At 44.6% G+C, this 22,127-nt stretch overlaps 1 protein-coding gene across 1 annotated transcript in view; it reads left to right on the top strand.

Moving 5' to 3' along the window:
• Positions 1-22,127, top strand: part of LOC122811561 (sentrin-specific protease 1-like) — a gene marked incomplete in the record, with an annotated part of 1,729,916 nt that overhangs the window by 530,551 nt on the left and 1,177,238 nt on the right. The window contains 1 exon segment of the mRNA XM_044083479.1: positions 13,502-13,620. Coding sequence (XP_043939414.1) covers positions 13,502-13,620 — 119 coding nt within the window.

Raw genomic sequence — 22,127 nt, 5'->3', positions numbered from 1 at the left:
AGACTTAGTACTCACCAATATAGAGGGTCTCTGCACTACCCCCTGTTTGTTGCCCTCCCTGGTAAGGTCTGATCATAAATCGGTCTCGTTCGAAGTAATGAGCATACCTGATTCCCCTCAGGAGATTTGGGAACACAGGTTGATAGCAACCTTAACTTCGATCACCATGTGTCCACAGTGGTAACGAAGGCCTTCTACATTGCACATCTTATAAAATTCAGGGCCTTCAACACATGACCTACATGGACAGACTGAAGGCCCTGTCACTGTACTCTGTATCTTATAAGCTGATAAGAGTTATGTTTCCCAACTCTGACAGACCAGGGTACCTTTCTGGTCTCATTAGGATTGCAGTCCAAGCCTTCTTGGTGTAAAAACACACCTTAGTTAGCCAGAAGGTATTGGAAACAAACTAGATATCTAGCTACAACAAGTAGTTCTCACTTTAAACCTTCTTGTGCATTTAACAACTCAGACAGACTAGGCTACCTGTCTACTCCCACTAGAAATGTAGTCCCACTCTTCTTACTTTAAAAAACACTTTCATTAGCCATACGTGAAAAAGTACCAGAAACAAGTCTAACAACTAGCTATAAGTAATTGCGAGGTGATTCAAAGGCAGACAAAAGTCAGTAGTGAGGAACATACCCTCTTTAATGCAATTTATTAGTACACTAATAGTCGTAATGGAAGTCCTTTCTATTTTCTTCTGTCAGTAGCCATAAGACAAGCAGAGGAGATGAGACTGGGAGGAGCTTCTTGGGCCAGGTAATTACCACAGGCTCTAGTTACAACTAGCTACAATAAATTCAGAAAAACTCCTAGGCCTAGCACAGAAACCAAAAAGCAATGCAAGAGAACTGTCTGAGCAGCAAGTTTTCATGTTGGCTAAATAGGGTTGCCACCTATCCATTTTTTTTTCCAGACTATCCAGAAATTAAACCGATTGACCTGTAGTCTGGCAAACACTGTACAAACCCCAATATTCTGTTTCAAAAAGGAAACAGACTATCGGAGTTTGATTTACTATGCCTTTTTTAGTACAGAAAAACATAGTAAATTGGCTGAAAGCAGGCATCAGGAATGGAAAAAGAGTGTTCCCCATCAGCTGATGTCATGGTGATGTCACAAAATGGGTGGAACGTGGATGGGGAGTGGGGTGGGAATGGGTGGGGTTACTGGTGGTGCGAGGGGTGTGGACTTAGTCCAGTTTTAGTCACAATGAAAGGTGGCAACCCTATGGCTAAACCCTATCTGCCTTCCTTATTAATAGGATATTAAGAACAAAACCCTCATTCATACCACAGTTATTTCAGAGATTACTTGAATCAGGCCATCAATCTCCCAGTGTTCTATCCTGACTTTCAAAACCAGGTTGAAAGGATTCTACACACTCTGGACGTGTGCTACACATCTCTGGTACTATCTTCTCAGATCTAAGTCCTGTAGAAATGCTAAACAGCTATTTATTTCTTATGTTGAGACATACGAACAGACAACCCATGTCATAACAGACTATTTCTAGTTTGTTGCCCTAGGCTGTGGTCTTTGTTATACCCATCTTACTAAACCAGTTCCAAGCAGTGTCAAGGCATACTCTACTAGACCCTGTCTTCTCTGATGGCATATTGGAAAGGGTTGAACTATAGACGCACTCTAAAGGCCAAGTACATGACTTATGGTAATTACTTTTAAGACATTTCAAATTGGATTACTTTGCTAGCTACAGGACTGACTTTGCTAGGAGCATTCTCCAGGGGCTCCTGGATTGATATCCATCCTCTGTCCAGGTTGAATAGGCTTTAGTAATCAACCCATATACTCCAAAGGCTACTGCAACAAGGGGAATAGTGGACATAGTATAGATGTTCTTCATGTTTCACTGTTGTAGTCATCACACTTGGGTTATCTACCTGTAGGTAGCCCACAGTCGGCCCGAATACCAGAGACTTAGTATTTCTGCGTTGGTTGCTGTCGCTTCAGGACTTACGTTAGGTCGTCAAGGATATAAAAACAGGCAGCAGACACCATTACATCAGTCTTTCTTGCCGAGGAGCCCGAAGCAGAAGCAGTTTGCACGAGTGCCGGTCAGATGCTACCTGAGTTTTCGTTTCCAAATTAAATCATCCTGAAGTCTTCTAAAGCTAAGTACCCCATTGGGGATCCTTTTTTCTTGCTCTAACCAATGTAAGAAAAAGTTAACAATTGTCTCGCCTGTGGAAAGCAAATACCACACAGATTTCCATTATTACTGCGTCACCTGTTTAGGCCCAGACCATGACGTACCTCGCTGCTGGTTTTGTGCTTTGTTCAACGCCTGAACTATTCATCGTTAGGCCCTTATTGAAGCTAAATACTTTCGCTCTCTATCTCCGTATTCCGAAACGACTTTGGTAAGCTATCCGTCTACTTATTTTCCGAAAAAACGTAAGGATAAAGTCAGAGACAGACTGTACAGGTCCTAAACTGCCGAAGACGCTTCCGTTAAGCTAGTCACCAATTTGCTGGTACTCAGTGAGGGGCTTTCGCAGCCCTGATGCCCACTTTGATGGTTTTGCAGGCCGCTATTGTGACCCGATGTCCTTCAAGGATGCATCTGCAGTCTTTACAAATGGGTTGTCCTGTCGTCAGGCAGCCCTTCGGTCGGCCGGATTCCAAAGTCTGGGTCTGGCTTCGGCTGGTGTCGCACTTCACCCGACGTCATTGCGGCAGTTCTTCGGGTATAAAGGCATCAGCCGACGCCATTTTCCTCATTCTTTCTTGCCGCGTGGCGCCCGAAGCAGAAGCTGTTCGCAAGTGCCGGTCGGTCAGATCCAGAGATTACTACTACCGAATATTACTTCGAAGACTTCTAAAAAGCTAAGTACCCCGTTGGGGACTCTTTCTTGCCTCAGCCGATGTCAGAGAAAGTGAATAACTGTTTATCTTGTGGGAAACAAATACCTCATAAAGATTTCCACTCCTATTGCATACATTGTTTAGGCCCAGACCACGACGTAGCAGCTTGCCTAGCCTGTGCTTCTTTTAACCGACGGACGCTTAGACGTCGGTCGGAGTTTGCTGAACAGATTTTCGGCTCCGATTTTGCATATATTATGCCGTCGGATCCTCTGATTACGCAAAGTACCAAAAAACGCAAAGAAAAGGACAGACACTCGCGGTCCGCGGTTTCGGCCGAAACCGCGGTTAAGCAAACCGCAAGTGTCTCGGTTTCGGACGAAACCGAGCAAGCGGTTCTTTCTTCAGCCGAAATCATGCCTTCTACCGAGGCCTCTTCTAACCTGGTAGAAACGGCTTCTGAAATCCAACCTTCTGTTGCGGTTTCACAGGATTTATCAGATACCATTCCCCTGGATATTTCTACCCCTGCACGTGGAGCTGCTAGGCCTCCTGCAGCAATGTCTATTAAGGACTTTGCCAGGGCTAAAGCAGCCAAAGCATCAAAAACGGTGCCTGCCAAGCCCTCCTCTCTCAGGCCCAGCACCAGCTCCCATATGCTTACTTTGGCTGAGGATCTCATCTCTTTAATTCGTGGAGCCCAGCCTCATCCAGACAGGGCCTCTCTCCCTCCTCCAGAAAAAAGGCCTAGAGCAGAGCCCCCTGAGCCAGTATTCACAGATGATTCCTCTGACTCAGAACATACAGACCCTCCTGAGGCTGCTTATTCTCCTTACGAAGACTCTGATGCTGAGGAGTCCATCCCTTCAGCCTCTCCTCCTGAGGAATTTTCCTTTGGGGAAACCTTGCATGCTATGAGGGAACAATTTCAGTGGCAGGGCCAGGATTTCTCAGACTCCAGAAAAAGGCTTAGGACCTTTCTACCTTTGCCACAGCATAGGCCTTTAGCTATACCTCCAGTGCTTTCTGTTGTTGATGATGCATTTAATGATGCTTGCACTGCTCCTGATTCATTACCTCCGGCTCCTGCTAAGCCCGATAGGTTCTACAGGGTCCCGGACACTCATCACCATTTATATAAGGCTTCTTTTGCAGATCCAGAGACTATCTCCCAGGGTCCTAAAGCTGTAGCAGCTACTTCCACTAAAACCCCCCTCCCCTCTGAAAGGGAATCCAGGTCCTTAGAGAGATGGGGTAAAAAAGTTTACACCTCTGCTACTTTGTCAGCTAGAGCTTTGAACTGCCAATTTCATATGATTCAATATCAAGAGTTTATGCTTGACCAGTTGACTAAAAAGCTGTCCTCTGAAGAATCTTTAGATAAGAAATATGTTCAAGAAATGGTACATAACATACAGCAGGTTAGTAACCATTCTTTAAAATGTGGCTATGATGCACTGGAGGCTTCCTTTAGATCAGCCATGACTGGCACAGTTATCAGGAGGCATGCATGGCTGAAAGAACAGGCATTACCAGACCATGTCAAATCAAAGCTTTTGGATGCACCTATGGACAAGGTCAGTTTATTTGGTTCCCCTGCGCAACAGGTACTAAAAAAGATGGAAGAGAAGGCAAAATCTGTACAAACAGTGAAAGATTTCTTACAAGTTCAACCTCCAAGGTTTAGCAGGAACTGGCCCTCCAAGAATTGGTCCTTTCCAGACTCCTCTAGGGCACAAAGAGGCAGGAATAGGCCGAGAGGCAGAAACCAAACCAGGGGTGCCTACAGGGGACGCCAGTGGCAAGGTAGCAACCAGCGAGGCACGGATGCAACCACCACCACTACAACAACTCAATCACAGTGACTTGGCGGTGGCACCGCCTACCAGGGAACAACTAGAAGCACCCTTAGGCGGAAAGCTAACCTTATTTTCAAAGAACTGGCATTGCATCACAAGAGAAAAATGGATTTTGCAAACTATAGACCAAGGTTACAGGTTCCATTTCCATACTCTACCAAGCAAAGAGGAATGCCAAACCTGCCACCTACTCAAAGGACAGAAGCTCTAAAGCAAATATCTCAATTATTAAGAATGAGAGCTGTGGAAAAGGTACCACCTTTGGAGCAAGGAAAGGGATTTTACTCCAGACTCTTCCTGGTACCAAGAAAAGAAAACAAATGGAGGCCTATTCTAGACCTGTCCGCTTTAAACACATTCCTCATTGCTCCAAAATTCAAAATGCTGACCCTACAGCAGCTTCTTCCCATGCTGGGCAAGGAGTCTTGGCTGGTAACTCTAGATCTCAAGGAGGCATACCTGCACGTCCCCACAAGACCAATTTGCAGAAGATACCTCAGATTTCTTGCAGGATCAGAGCATTATCAATTCTCAGCATTGCCCTTTGGCTTATCTACTGCGCCCAGAGTGTTCACGAAATGCCTGGCATCAGTAATTGCTCATTGCAGACTTCAGGGGATTCAAATCTATCCCTACCTGGACGACTGCCTGATACAAGCGGACAACAAAATAAAACTAACAGAAGACCTACAAAGAGTCCTTTACCTGCTGCAAGCCCTGGGATATACAGTCAATATAAAAAAGTCAATGCTGACTCCATCCCAAAGAATAACCTTTCTGGGTGCAGAACTGGACACATCAAATCAAATGGCATCCCTAACTGCAGAAAAGAAAGAGCAGCTTCCTCTCTACTTCTTGGCATTAACAAAGCAGAACCATCTAACTGCAAGAAAAGTGCTGCAAGCTCTAGGCTTCATGGCATCCTGCATAATACTGGTCCCTCATGCCAGGCTGCATATGAGAAAGCTACAATGGTACCTAAAGAATTTGTGGTCTCAACACAAGCAAAGCCTAGAAACCAAAATTCCAATGATTCCCTGCCTGAAGAAAGAGTTCCTATGGTGGGCTCAGGCTTGCCAATCAAACTCAGGATTGCCCTTCTGCAAAAGCCAACCAAGACAAACCATCACGACAGATGCCTCAGACCTCGGTTGGGGGGCACACATGCTGGACAGGTGCACACAAGGCCTATGGACTCAAGACCAGCTGCACCTGCACATAAATCTAAAGGAAATGATGGCAGTAAAATTGGCAGTCCAGGCCTTCAGACAGTTTCTCCAAGAAGGTCAGCTGATAAGGACAGACAACACCACAGTTATGTGGTACATCAACAAACAGGGAGGCACACACTCATATCCTCTATGCCGGCTGTCACTGGACCTATGGGATGTGGCTCTGAGCTACAACATTCAGTTACAAGCAATTTATGTACCAGGGAAGGAAAACATTCTAGCAGACATATTAAGCAGAACTACCACAGATGCCCACGAATGGATGCTGCATCCGGACATCTTCAAAGCCATCACAAGAGAATGGGGATTACCACAAATAGACTTGTTTGCATCCCCACTCAATCACCAGCTAAAAAAATTCTGCACAAGGAAGTACCACCCACTTGCTTGGAAGGTGGACTCCCTATCTTTCAGTTGGAAAAACCTGATAGCATACGCATTCCCACCACTTCCTTTGATGCACAAGGTGCTTCTGAAGATCAAAGAGTAACATCCGAGGATCATTCTGATAGCTCCAGACTGGCCAAGACAACATTGGTATCCATTGCTGAGGAGCATGTCCCGGGAACAAATATGGACACTGCCCCTGATCCCATTACTGTTAACACAGAACAACTTCCAACATCCTGCATCCAAACCTGAAAACTCTACAGCTAACTGCCTGGAACATTACATGACAACAATTAACCCAAATTTATCCCAAAGGGTTAAGGACATAATCCTGGAGGCTCGAAGACCTTCAACAAGAAAGAATTATGCAGCAAAATGGAAAAGATATCTCACTTGGAGTACTGCAAAGGGGCAAGAAGTGACACTGGTGAACATAGCCAGCATCCTGGAGTACTTGGCAGAGCTCTTCCATACAGGCCTGTCCTATTCTTCCATCAAGATACATGCCTCAGCTATTTCAGCAGAATACAGCTTGGATCCTCCTGTCTACTCGCATCCTCTGCTCAGACAGTTTCTGAGAGGAATTAAAAATGTGAAACCTCCCAGGAAACCTCCATTACCAGCATGGGACTTTGAACTTTGTGCTAGAAAAATTGACACTTCCCCCTTTCGAACCAGCAGCAACAGCAGAATTACAATACTTATCCTGGAAGACTGCATTCCTGCTGGCAATAACTTCAGCAAGAAGGGTCTCTGAACTACAGGCATTAATGGCAGTGCAACCCTTCCTGATCTTCCATCAAGATAGTGTCCATGAGAACAAATCCTACATTTATGCCTAAGGTGGTATCCAGAGTCTCTTTAAATCAGGCTATCCACCTTTTTACATTCTTCCCCAACCCACAGAACAGGGGAGAAAGGCTACTACATACCTTGGATGTGCATAGACAATTACGCTACTACCTGGACAGGACAAAAACCAATAGAAAAACTGACCAGCTTCTGGTAGCATATGCAACAGGGAAGGAAGGAAAACCAATTTCAAAACAGACAATCTCCAAATGGATAGGAAATTGCATTAGATTTTGTTACTCCTACCATGGAAAGAAAACTCCAGAGAACATCAGGCCTCACTCCACAAGGGCTACAGCCACTACCACAGCTTTCTTACGAGGAGTGGCTACCAAGGACATTATAGAGGCTGCTACTTGGACCTCCGTGCATACATTTGCCAAGCATTATAATTTACCTTTATACTCTAGATCCCGAGCTGGTTTTGCCACTGCTGTTTTGCAAGGGATCCTAACTACACCATAATCTCTACTCATTCCTCCTGCCCTAGTTTAGCTATGGTATTCTACCCATTTGTAAAGACTGCAGATGCATCCTTGAAGGACATAGTACAGTTTTGTACCTACCATAAATGTAGATGTCCGATAGGAATGCATCTGCAGTCAGGATTACCCTCCCTCCTTCCCCTCTGAGGTACTCCTAGGGTATTTGCCAACCTTCAGCTAGCTTGGGGGGGATCTATTATGGTGTATTTGTTTGTATATATGTACATACATGCTTATTTTGTGTGTTTGCTCTCTACTATTTGGAAACTTTGGCATTTATCCAAATTTAGCCATCCAAGAGGGCACCTGGCATCTGGGGCAAGAAACACTGAGGAAAATGGCGTCGGCTGATGCCTTTACACCCGAAGAACTGCCGCAATGACGTTGGGTGAAGTGCGACACTAGCCGAAGCCAGACCCAGACTTTGGAATCCGGCCGACCGAAGGGCTGCCTGACGACAGGACAACCCATTTGTAAAGACTGCAGATGCATTCCTATCGGACATCTACATTTATGGTAGGTACAAAACTGTACTTTTGGAGTCCAGTATGCAGTGAGACTCTTCTTTGACTACGGAACCTGCGAATGTCTCTACCTTGGATGGGTCCGGAGCCGTTGTGCAGGTACCAGCTTCCGAGGAACAACTTCTCATTACCGATATTAGACACAAACCGACGACTTCTTTCACATCTTCAGTTCTGTCTAAAACTACTGAGTTCTAAGGCCAAGAGTACTAGCTATGCCTAAATAACAGACGACTCAAACTCCAGCAACTGCTTCCTTGCCACAATCTCAAATGCTTAAAATGGCAAAAGGCCTGATCATGCTGATTAGGGGAAGCCAGCCTTCCTCTGCTAAGAGAAAGAGACCTGTCCCCAGCACTTTAAGTGACCAATAGACTGACTACTCTGAGGTTTCTGAATATGAAGATATGCCTTTATCTGCTTATGATGATTCAGATGCAGAGTAATCCATTCCTTCTGCTTCCCCTCCAGAGGACTTTTCTTTTGGTGAAACCCTACATACTGTGAGAGAGCATTTCCACTGGGAGTGTCAGGATTATCCTCAGTCCAAAAAGAGACTCTGGGAATTTTTAGATTTCCCACAGTATAGACCCTTAGCTATCCCTCTTGTTCTGGATGTTGTAGATGATGTCTTTATGGAATCCAGTCTAACTCCTGATACTGCCCCAAGGAAACCAGACAGGTACTACAGAGTCCCTGACTCTCACAAATTTCTTTTCAGAAATCCTACTGCTGATCCAGAGGTCATCTCCCAAGGGCCAAAATGCATAAAAGCAACTACAGCTAAGAATCTCACCCCTTCGGACAGAGATTCCCATGCCTTAGACAGATGTGGTAAAAAAAGTATACACCTCTGCAACTCTCACCATTAGGGCATTGAATTTGTCAGTTCCACATGCTGAAATACCAGCAACATACTATGGCATTTATTAAGCAGAAATTATCCACCTTTCCTGACTGTGCAGAAAAATAAAGAATTACAAGAGCTTATGCATTCTGCAAGTCAAGTCAGCAAACATACCTTGCAATGTGGGTTTCACAGCATAGAAGCATCTTGCAGGTTTGCAGTTACAGATTCTGTACTTAGAAGGCATGCTTGGCTTAAGGAGCAGACCTTGCCAGACCATGTCAAATCAAAATAACCGGACGCTCCTTTGAACAAGGACAGTCTGTTTGGCACCAAAGCAGAAGAGGTTCTAAAAAACATGGAAGAAAAGGCCAAGTCTATGCAGACAGTCAAATATTTTTTTGCAAGTGCAGCCTCCTAGATTCAGTAGGCATTGCCCCTCGAAACATTTTTCCTTTCCAGCCCCCTCAAGGCCATCTCAAACTAGACCCAGGGGAAACAGACCCCCACCCCAAATTACAGTCTCAGGGTATGCTGAGATCTAAGAAATGGAGTACCTCCACTCCTAAAACAGGGAGTGCTAAGTCACCCCCTTACGGAAAGAATTCGCAATGACTTCTCAACTCCACTTCTCACCTCTGGCCAATTGCTCGTGCCCCTAGGAGGAAAACTTGCCCACCATGCAAAAATTGGACCTCCATCACCAAAGACCGATGGGTCCTAAACATAGTATCCCAGGGGTACAAATTTTATTTCCACACGGTGTTAACCCCAAAAGGGTTCCCAGACCTTCCTCCAAACCAGTGGGCAGAGGCACAAAACCAAGTTCAATCCCTGCTCTCCATAAGGGCAATTCAGCCTGTCCCTGCAGAACAGATAGGTCAAGGGTTTTATTCCAGACGTTTCCTGGTACCCAGATAAGAGGGCACCTGACGCCCAGTTTTAGATCTTTCCATTCTAAATGCACTTTGAGCCTGGTGGTACCAAAATTCAAAATGCTCACCCTTCAGCAGCTTCTCCCTATGCTGTCCCAAAGATGCTTGGTTAGCCACCCTAGATCTAAAGGAAGCCTATCTGCACATCCCTATCTGGGATTCATGCAGGAAATATCTACGTTTCAGGACAGGATCTATGCATTATCAGTTCTCTGCACTTCTCTTTGGCTTATTCACTGCTCCCAGAGTCTTCACAAAATGGCTGGCTCCAGCCATTGCCTATTGCAGGCAGAGAAAGATTCAAATATACCCTTACTTGGATGATTGCCTGTTTCAGACACTCAGGAAAAGCTGTTGCATCACCTGACATTTGTAAAGGATCTTCTAACTTCCCTGGGGTACACTATCAACTAATTGAAATCAAAACTAGTCCGAGTCAAAAAAATTGTATTCCTGGAAGGAAGCTTGGACACAGCATCCCAGATGGCATTCCTTACTCCAGAAAAACAAGCCTATCTAACAGGCTGCTTCGCTGAAATGACCACCAGAACCCAGCTTATCCGCAAGGAAAATCCTGCAGGCACCAGGGTTCATGCATTCTGCTAATTCCATATGCCAGACTGCATATGAGGAAACTCCAGTGGTACTTAAGTCTTTGGTGCCAACATTCTCAGGACCTGGAAACCATCATACCTATCATACCTTGTCTAAAGCAGAGTTTCTTTGGTGGGCAGCAGCATGCAACCACAACAAGGGACTTCCCTTTACACAGTCCCACGCCTCCCAGACCCTAACCACAGATGCATCAGACTATGCCTGGTGGGCAAATCTGGACAACAGGTTCATTCAGGGCCACTGGAGCCCAAGCCAAATTCATCTGCACATCAACCAAAAAAAGAGATGCTAGCTGTTCAGCACACTGTGACAGCTTTCAGATCCCTACTCTCACCAGGACCCCTACTAATAAAAACTGACAACACCACAGTGATGTGGTACATCAACAAGCAGGGGGGATCCCACTTTTACCCACTCTGCAGGCTAGCTGTGACCCTTTGGAGCACGGCTTTGGCCATGCATATTCATCTGCAAGCTCAATTCCTACCAGGCAAACAAAACTCTCTGGCAGACGACTTAAGCAGAAATATCCTAGACCCACACAAGTGGCAATTAGACCTCAACATCTTCAGCCTTCTGACCCAGAAATGCGGGACCCCGATGGTGGACCTGTTTGCCTCCCTGTACAATCACCAGCTCATCAAATTCTGCACCAGGACACCTCACAGCAGGGCCTGGAAAGTGGATGCCCTCTCAGTCTATGCATTTCCCCCTCTGCCTCTTCTTACAAGAGTACTACTCCAGATAAGACAGGGAATACCAAGGGCAATCCTGATTGCCCCAGACTGGTCACGCCAGCACTGGTACCCACTACTGCGCAGTCTGTCACCGGTGCCACCATGGCATCTACCCCAGATCCAAACCCTCCTCACTCAGTAGGAGTGACAGATCTTGCATCTGCAACTGCAAACCCTGAACCTTGCAGCCTGGCTTATTCCTTGAATTCTTCTCCAGTGGCCAGCCTAAGCAAGAAGGTGCTGGACGTCATTCTTGAAGCCAGAAGACCCAGTACAAGGAAATCCTATGGTGATAAGTGGAAAAGGTATTGTTCCTGGATTCACTCTAAAGGAGTGGACACAGCCACTCCCCTCCTTAACTCTCATCCTGGATTACCTAGCAGACCTGCTCCACAGAGGCCTATCCTTCTCTTCCATTAAGATCCATGCCTCTGCCATCTCTGCTCATTACAGCACTGAGCCACCTCTCTTCTCTCACCCTCTTATCAAACAGTTCCTGAGAGGGGCTAACAACTCAAGGCCACCAAGAAGAGCCCCCACCCTTGCTTGGGACCTTAACTTTGTACTGAAAAAACTCACGCTACCCCCTTTGAGCCTGCAGCATCAGCAGAGTTAAAATTCCACTCTTGGAAAACAGCCTTGCTTCTGGCCATCACTTCTAGAAGAGTGTCTGAGCTACAAGCACTGATGGCTGTGGAATCCTTCATTATTTTTCATGCTGACAGGGTCTCCCTCAGGACTAACCCTCCCTTTATGCCTAAAGTGGTGTCCAGTGTGGCTCTCAACCAATCTATCCATTTGACAGCCTTTTTCCCTAATCATCAAAATAAAGGGGAAAGGATCTTGCACTCTTTAGATGTGCACAGAAAGCTCAGATTCTATCTTGATAAGACTAAGGCCCTTCAGGAATTACTAGTCATCTTTACACCAGGGCCAGAGGGCAAGGCCATATCAAAAATCATCTCCAAATGGATAGCACACTGTATCCATTTCTGTTACAAACATCATGGGAAACCACCCCCTCCGGGGGTCAGAACGCATTCCACTAGGGCAACTTCAACCTCTACAGCATTCCTCAGGGGAGACTTTACCAGGGACATTCTGGAAGCTGCTACCTACTCTATCCACACCTTCACCAAGCTTTACCACCTGCCTATCTAGGGCAACAGCAGTCCTGCAGGGCATACTAGCCAGCCCCAACACTTCTTGACTGCCTCCACCCATTCCTCAGCTTTGGGAATCAACCCAAGTGTGATGACTGCAACAGTAAAACATGAAGAACATAGTACAGTTGTGTACACATACCATAAATGTAGATGTTTGAGTGTATTCACTGTTGTAGTCCTGGTTTCCCACCCTCATGCCCCCTTCTCTCTCTCTCTCTCCTTTATCTCTATTACTCACTCCTTACGGGGCTATTGGTATTTACTTTTTACCAGTGGTGTTTTTTTCCAGCATAACTTAGCTCCCTATTTGAGGAGTTCCTGACGTCTGGGGCAAGAAAAACTGATGTAATGGCATCTGCTGCCTGTTTTTATACCCCTGATGACCTGACGCCAGTCCTGAAGCAGCAGCAACCGACGCGGAAATACTAAGTGTTTGGTATTCGGGCTGACTGAGGGCTACCTGCTGGCAGGTAACACAAGTGTGATGACTGCAACAGTGAATACACTAACAACTACATTTATGGTAAGTGTACACAACTGTACTTTCTGCAAGTTGCATAACCATAAATGTTCGACTTCCTCACTGCTGCAACACCCACCCTCAACCCCCTCCATTTGTATATATTTTTATTGGGAAATAGTTTGGTGGTTGTTTTTTGCTTGTTTACTTCAGGATAAACATGCTAGTTAACTGTCTGGCAAGAAAGTCCTCAAGATTTTCCTCTCTGAATGCTGGCTGATTTCCCCTCCTAAAGGCTGATCAATCAGCAGTCAGAGTGGAAGTAAGGGAAGGGAGACAGATCTTTTGGAAGCTGGCTGGTTGTTGTGTCTTAGGCCATGGTACAACCCATACAGCCAAAAGGCTACTGCAGCAGTGAGGAATTCAAACATCTACTGTTATTGGTAAGTCTAACTTACACAACTGTACTTTGTAAAGCTTACTGCCATGTTTTGACTTAGCTGCATAACGTATTTTCAATGTTGTTCAACTGTTACAAAGTCTTATGTATATCTTCTGCAGACAATCCGACATGAAGAAAAGGAATTGTATAAGCAGTTGTTGCAGATGGTGTCTAATAACCAGTTTCCTGAATCTCGAGCTGTCTCCCCAGTTTCTGTGATACAATCTCCACGAGATCAGTGAGTATCAGTATGGTGCAGAAGTGTTGCTGTATCATTTCAATTTATAATGAATCAGCTTACTAATTTAAAGGTTCATAAATTTGCCAAGTCCTTCTTTATTCATTTTTTTACTTAAGCTTGAACTAAGTATGATGCGTATATTTTATAATTTAAATAACTTTGTTTCTTATTTTTGGTTAGAAAAATAGGAAACCAATCTGAAATGTTTTCTATGTTTTGAAACAGTGTGGCAACTTGAAGTTGTCAAGTGGACATCTCCCCACAGTGATAGTTGGTACTGAAGACTTTGCATATAATTGCTGGTGATGACTGATATATTGGGTGTAGTTGCTATGTTTTTTGATGATCTGGTTAATTACCCAGACAGTATTTCACTACTTTCCTTGGCTGAAGACTGTTGCATGATTTGGTTAATCACTTTGTGGAGATGGGAAGAGCCTTCTTATAATAATTTCACATTTATTACATTCTGATCAGGCCACAAGGTGGTAGAGTGGTTAGTGTCGGTAATTAGAGCAAGGTGTCTTCTGCCAAATTATTGTGTGTTCTGTCAGTACTGTTTTTTTCTATATGGCCTCAAGTTTCCTCTCACATTCCAAAGGTAAGTTAGTAGTGGAGTCTACATTGCTGAATTTGCATGTTTTTGACTGCAGCTTACACACACACACATGACTCATTGAACAAGTGCTTGCCCTGCAGTGGACTGACATTCCATGTAGGGGTGGTTATAGCCTTGAACTCATTATTTGTTGGAGTATTTTCCAGCCCCCTTGATCCTGAATTGAGTAAAGCAAGTAGAAAAAAGATTAGAAAATACATTGATGTGTTTTGAACTCCTGCATCTGATGTCAGTTTTCATTCATTCCTCAACCCCTTGGATCCGAATCAGCCATTATTTTATCCTCGTGGCCACTGAAAAGCTCTTGAGTTCCTCCCTTACCCATAATGCACCAACCCCTAACATTCCTCAGTTCTCATTTGCAGCTTTCGCATTTGGACATGGTTGCTTTGAGCTCTTGAGCATTTCAGTATAGAGAAGTTTATTTCTCCCTTTTTATTTCTTATAACATATTAGATTTTTCCCATTTCTGAATCCTCCCTTTTTACATTCTTTAGTATAATCTTATTACTCTAGTTGGTAATCTCTTCTTTCCCATTTTCCTCTTACACCTTTTGGTGTAGTTTTAATTGCTATCGCTGGTAATTTTTTTTATTTCCATTTCTGCTGTTTTTCTTTTGGTATTTTCAAAATGGCTGAAAAAAGCCCTTCTGGCTTTAAAAAGTGCCAGAAATGCAGACACAAGTTGCCTCTCTCTGATGCACACGCTTTGTGCATATACTGTTTGGGCCCAGGCCATATTCAAGTAGATTGCTCAATCTGTAAGGCCTTTAACCCATGAGCAGTCACAGATGGGAAAAATAAATCTTGAAAGGATTGCTCCCTTCATCCTTTTCAGAGGCTATTTCTGGGGTGCAGCCCCCCCAAAAAAACCTAAGTTAAAGGAGCCTTCGACTAAGTTTTCAAGGCCTTTGGGATCCTCAAATCACTCGTTTGATCCTACCACGGAAAAATTATAAGTCAGATCCGAAGACCGCTCCTGCTCAGCCGTCATTTTAGTCGACCAAGGCTTCTTGAGATCACATCTCTTTTGATCAGAGGCCTTTGCTGAGGACCAGGTTTTCCCAATCCATCGACCCGGTACCCCTGTACAGTACCTTCCCCATACCCTGAATCCTGTTGGCATTCCATGTCCCCATCCGTAACTTCTCATTCTTCCAAAAGTCTGACTGAGGCTGATGTAAACAGAATGATGAGAAAACTTCCATCAGTGCAGATACAGATGGGAGTTCTCCTGACTCCTACCCCTTCGGGTCAGGAGGCCTTTGTTTGTACTACTCCACCAGTCTTGGCTCCTTCTCCGATCCGACCTATCATTTAGGAACCCTTGGATCCGTGTCTCCCAGGACAATCTAGATTGGATCCGAAGATGTTAGTATCTTTGGCTCCGAGCCTGTCTCCAAGTGAACAGGCATCTCTCGGAGCCGAAGCTCCCCTGTTGGATCCAAGGCATTAGATTCAACTCCAAAGTTTTCAGAGCAGTCTCTTCCTCTCAGAGCCTCAGCACTGGACAGCTCAGCTCTGACCTCCGACTCAGGTGGACTGCCTTCAAGGCAAGGGAAGCTGATGGAGTAGAAGCATGTCTTCTCTGCTGCATTGACTTCCTTCTCCTTGAAGCATTCTGTCTCTAAGGTGGTGGAGAGAGTGTTCTCTGCTTCGGTGGGATGGATGTTCCTACCCCCTCGGATCTTCCGTCTGGATCGCATGTGTCTATGTGCCTTGAGCCACATCATTCTACACCACAGAGACAGCCATCCCAATGTCTCCAGGCTATTCAGCAGGGTATTACAATGTATTAAGACACTTCTCTGAAGCACCCTACTGAAGAAGTCCCTAGGAAGAGGAAGTGCAAGAGGGAGGTACTTGGACTTCCCTCAGGAGTCCATCACCTAACATACTGACTCATGATCACCACCTGGAGACATCTCATTCAGAGACATTCTTGAGATACTTAAGCAGAGAAGTGGTTGGTCTACCGATAACTCTTCCACAGAGGAATAGGTATTCCTGGATGTCTTTGGGTCTGGCCCATCTACTTCCTGGGTAATTCTGCCCATTGACAAGCTCATTGACTTGATCTCTAAGCAGGTATTGAAGGACCCTGATGCAGCTGAGCCAATCCCCAAAAGACTGGATCAGATTCTGGCACCACCTGTAGGAAGGGAGCTTTGGAGCAAGGGAGTGCTTGTAGATGCTATGGTTTTTGCTTCGGCCATTAAAAAGGAACTTGCTGAGCAGACTTCCTCTCTCCATCCCGCTAACAGGGAAGCTAGAGCTTTGGACAGATTTGGGAAGCGGGTGTATGATTCAGCAACCTTTGTCCTTAGGTTGCTGAACTGCCTGGCACACTTCAAGAGTACAAAGGGACTTGATAAAGGAACTATAAAAATCCCTTTCTGGGACCACTACTGCTGCGACTCACAGTTGGCAGCCCTGTAATCCGTTTCTAATTTGTCCGTAAGTCTTATCTCTCATTCAGCTTGAAGGTACCTCAAGGGCGGCGGGTTCAGGCATTTCCATCAGGAGGCATGCCTGTATGTGCTTTTGTGATTTTGCGGAGCCCTTCAAGTCCTTGTTCGTCAGTGCACCCTTTGATGGCAGTTCATTATTTGACGGTAAGGTAGAGGACACACTGTCCAGGTGTAAGCAAGATGGAAGGGCTCTCTCTGCAGTGAGAGTATGTTTTTCAACCCCTCAAATAACTTTCTGTAGGAATCAATAAGGTGGTTGAAAGACGTGGTTCAGAAAGTCCCAGGGTCCTTTCCAGGATCCACTTGGATATAGTTCCCCGAGAGGCAGAGGAGGGAACTAACATAGAAGATGCCTCTTATGTGGCAGAGGAGGCCCGCAGAACCAAGGGTCTAGAGATCCCTTCTGTGATGGACCCTACCAGTGTTGCTGAAAGGAGGCCCGATTGCTCCCTCTGGAGGCAATCAGGGTTAGATTATCCCTGCAGAAGAGAGCGTGGCTAGACATCATAAAAGATACGTGGGTGCAGATTTTTTCCAGAGGTTATATATTACCCTTCCACCTCCATTTGTATACAGATTTCCCACTGTTCCACCCAGTCAGAGGAAAGCAACAGCACTAAATCTTTCTGGTGTTTGGCATAATGATTAAGGTGTTTACCTTACAGACAAAGAGGTACAGGTTTTGATTCTCATCATGAGAAATTGGCTAGGCTTAAAATGGCCCACAAAGGCAGCTAGCCTAGTACTTATCTATGAATCTATGAACCTATAAGAAATACAAAAGCTGCTAGAAAAGTCATCCAGGAGATCCCACCAGACCAGATAGAATCCAGAACTTACTCAAGATTCCTTTTATTGCCAAAGAAAACAGGGGACTGGATCGATTTTGGATATCAGCAACTTGAACAAATCAGTTCAACATATGAAGTTTCGAATGGTCACAGTCCAGTCCATTCTGCCTTTCTTCTAAAAGGTGACTGGATGTGCTCGATAGACCTTCAGGATGAGTACTATCACATAAAAATCAACAGATAATCCAGAAGGTATCTATGCTTCTGTCTGGGAGCCAGTCATTACCTGTTAAGAGCACTGCCATTTGGCCTCACCATAGCCACCAGGGTGTTCACCAAATGCATGGCAGTGGTAACAGCTCACTTCAGACTGCAGGAATTCCAAGCGTATCCGTCCATGGACTACTGGCTCAATACCGCCCCCCACCAGGCATCGACTAATAAGAACACGAGATCAGGTACTCCAGACTTGCTCCCATCTGGGGATAACCATAAATTACAAAAATCTCAGAACCATCTCAAATATTCTAATTCTTAGGAGCACTTTTCAACTTATCAGTGACAGCTTCTGTTCCTATCTCAAGAGTACAAACAATCATATTCCAGGTCAGAAAAATAATTCACAGTACCACAATCTCAGCCCGATTAACTCTACAAGTCTTGGGATCAGTGTCAGTGACTGTAGTCCTAGTTCCTCTAACAAGAGTTTACATGAGAATTTTTAGTGGATGTTAGCAACACAATTATCTCTTTACCAACACTTCAGCACAAATAAGAATCACTCAGAGTGTAAAGAAATACCGTTGGTGGTGGATTCAATCAAATCAGGTTCTAGAAGGCCATCCTTTCATTCCCCTTAGCCCAAGACCATAGTAAGCACGATTGCATCCCATATTGGGGGGGGGGCAGTTACTGGGGGAAACTGTCCAAGGCACTTAGTCCCCTGAAGAGGCCAATACACATCAGTGTCCTGGAAATAAGTGCAGTGCTCTTAGCATTGCAGGCCTTCCAAGACTGTCTGCCTTTTGTGATGATTACGATTCAGACAGACACTATGTCAGCAGTTTCATACCTCGTGTCGAGAAGTCCTCAGAGTGTGGCAGTGGGTGATCTCATACAACTGTTTCCTGATAGCAGCGCACATTCCAGGGAAGTGCAATGTGGTAATAGACAAATTGGGTAGGTCCATACTACTACCTCATGAGTGGTCTCTCAATATGAAAGTGGCAGAAAAGATTTTTCAACAGTGGAGCCAGCCTTGCTGTGATGTTTTGCATCTCCCCTGAACAAGTGCAGCAGCTTCTTTGCCCTACTCCCCCTAATGACGGAGTCACCAAAAGATGCTCTACTACATGATTGTCCCCCTGGTCTCCTCTATGCATATCCCCCAACCCCCTTGATCCCCAAATTTCTGCAGAAACCTTTCCGGTTGAAGAGTGAAGTCATCCTCATTGCACTTTACTGGCCTGTACAAGTTTGGTTCCCCTTTCTTTGGCCTCATCTAGTTTACTCACCTTGAATTCTGGATCCTATTCCAGAGCTCCTGTCTCACCTGACAGGCATGATTCACCCAGATATCTCAAACCTAATGCTGTGACCGTGTGGTTTCTCCACCCATGTTGTCGTCCCATCTGTCATATACTTTTATCATCCCATAAAACTTTTACAAGAAAACTTTAATGAACTAAATGGAAGAACCTTGTTTTTTGGGTGCTTCAGAAACATATTGACCCCTTTTTAGCCCTTGTCAAAAATTTCCTTGAGTTATGACTAGAATTTTCAACGAAGGAGCTATCTCTTCAGTCATTACAGTTCAATTCGCAACCATGTCTAATTTTCTTATTGGATTTGAGAACTCCACTTCATCTAAACTTTGTAAGGCATTCTTCAGATGTACCCTTCTTTTGAGACCTCCTTATAAAGACCCAATTCACACATGGGACTTAAATTTGGTACTCCAGGCCTTGATTCATTCATCATTTGAACAAGCAGCAAAATGTGATCTTAAGTTTCTGACCTGGAAGACTATCATTCTGGTGGCCATCACCTCTGCTAGAAGAATTTCAAAACTTCAAGCACCGTCTTGTAAACCTCCCTACTTGATTTTATAGGGATAGAGTACAATTACGAACCAATCCTTCTTTCCTTCCTAAGGTGGTGTCAGAATCTAACATCAACCAGTCCATTAATTTGAGAGTTTTCTTTCCAAAATTTGCAGACAAAGGTGAATATCTGTTGCACTTACTGGGGGTCCACAGACAATTAGTTTTTACTTACACAGAACAAAAGAAATTAAAAAGACAAATCAATTATTTGTCTGCTTTGCAAATTCTAAATTAGGTAAATTAGTAACAAAGGTAATTTAGTCAGATAGCTGACAAATTGTATATCATTTGTCTACAAGTTAGGTGTGTCCTTAAAACCTTTAAGAGCCCATTTAGCTAGGACCATGGCAACTTTTTCAGTGTTTCTATCTAGGGTGACATATGTGCGGCTGCAACTTGGGCCAGTCCTCATAACTTTACTACCTATTACAAACTGGATCTGGTCTCAAGGGGAAGAGCAGCCTTTGGGTCAACTGCACTCGGGAATATCCTTCCTTAGAATCCACCTAGATTTTCAAGTAGCAGAGGACTGTCCCAATGGTTGAGGAATGAATGAAAATGAACAACATCAGATAAAGAAGTTAAGTACTCACAATAACGTTCCATGTGTGTTGTCCATTTTCATTCTTCCTCAACTCCCCTCCCACCAACCCCCCAACCTGTTTCACAACTGATTTCTGGAAGAACGAGAACTTATAAGGACACCGCTGTTATTTATATTGCGCTCCAGATAATGGTGGCTTTTGTCAGGAATATTATGACAACATTTCTTACATTATGTCTATCAGCAAACAAGATCTGAGGTACATTAGGGGTTGGTGCATTTTGGGTAAAGGAGCAGCTTGAGTGCTTTTTAGTGGCCATGAGTTAAAATAAAGGCCGCGTCAGATCCGAAGGTTATATCCAAACCCAGTAGTTGAGGAAGAAGGAAAATAGACATCACAGATGGAACATTATGGTGAGTACATAACTTCTTTTTTTTTCTGTGCTTCCTAACTTGAAATATGTATTCAAGTTTATTTTTACATTTTAGGAAACAAAAATAAATGTTGTTGGATCTTTGTATGTAGGGAGGCTCCTAGCAGCTGCCATTTCTCAGTTTTATTACCTGTATATAAAACTTTTCATGTGGAAGAGTGAGAGCAGATGACAGAAGGCCATAGCTGTTCTGGTGAGGTCTTTTCTTAGGTAGTAACTTTCTCTGAGTATTACATGTAGTAGCTTAGGCAGGGTGGATGTGAATGCTGCTTTGTACATGTGTCTTCATGGATGCTTAAGCAAACTTGTGTGCTGGACAACCTACTGTACTCATGAATTCCCTCCAGTCTTCACCAGAATGGTGGTTAGGTAGAAGTGCATCCCACAATCCTCTCTTCCCCTCAAAGTAAACAAAAAAAAAAAAAAGTAGGAGAATAGCATATATTTCCTGCTCTTCTGCCCTCATTCAGTGGAGAGCCCATCACAACTTTTGTTAAGTCTTGGTTGATGTTCTTCGTGTTTCACTGTTGCAGTCATCACACTTGGGTTATCTGCCTGCAGGTAGCCCTCAGTTGGCCCGAATACCAGAGTTTTGGGATTTCTACGTTGGATGCTGTTGCCTCTTCCATGAAGTCAGGTCGTCACGGGTATAAAACATGCAGCCGACGCCATTACATCAGCTTTTCTTGCCGCGCGGGAGCCCAAAGCAGAAGCAGTTTGCAAGTGCCGGTCGGCCTCTACCTGAAATTTTCATTTTTTGAGTTTCAAACCTGAAGTCTTCTAAAGCTAAGTATCCCGTTGGGGATCCTTTTTTCTTGCTCTAACCGATGTCAGAAAAAGTTAACAATTGTCTTACCTGTGGAAAGCAAATACCTAGCAAAGATTTTCATTCTTACTGCATCACCTGTTTAGGCCCAGACCACGAGGTTCCTTGCTGTCAGTTTTGTGCCTTGTTTAACGCCCAAACTATTTGTCCTTGGGCTATCTTTGTCGCTAAATTATTTCGCTCTCATTCTCCGTATTCCGAAATGGCTTTGATAAGCCATCCGACTACCGATCTTCCGAAAAAATGTAAGGATAAAGAGAGAGACAGACCACATAGGTCCAAAACAGCAGACGACGCTTCCATTAAGCTAGTCGCCAGTCCGCCAGTACTCAGTGCAGCACCTTTGCAGCCCCTGATACCCACTTCTACAGATTCGCAGGCCTCTGCTGAGACCCATTTGGAGTCCGGTATGCCGCGAGATGCTTCTTCGACTACAGAACCTGCGGATATCTCTACCTTGGATGCGTCAGGAGCCGCTGTGCAGGCACCGGCTTCTGAGGGAGTATTCTGACCTTCCGATGTTTGTATTAAACAGACAACTTCGTTTTTGACTAAAACTACCGAGTTTCTCAGGCCCAGAGTTCACACTATGCCTACAAAACCGATGACCAAAGCACATGCTCAAGCTCTCAAGCCACAGAAACATGCTTAGAATGGCTGAAGATCTTATAACTTTTAGAGGGGGAAGGCTGGCTTCCCCTAATTAAAAGAAGA

The sequence above is a fragment of the Protopterus annectens genome, chromosome 9.part0, assembly GCF_019279795.1.
Source record: "Protopterus annectens isolate FY-2018-M chromosome 9.part0, PAN1.0, whole genome shotgun sequence".
NCBI classification, from domain to species: Eukaryota; Metazoa; Chordata; order Ceratodontiformes; family Protopteridae; genus Protopterus; species Protopterus annectens.
Note: the sequence above shows the minus strand (reverse complement) of the source record. Positions and strands in the feature narration are given on the sequence as shown.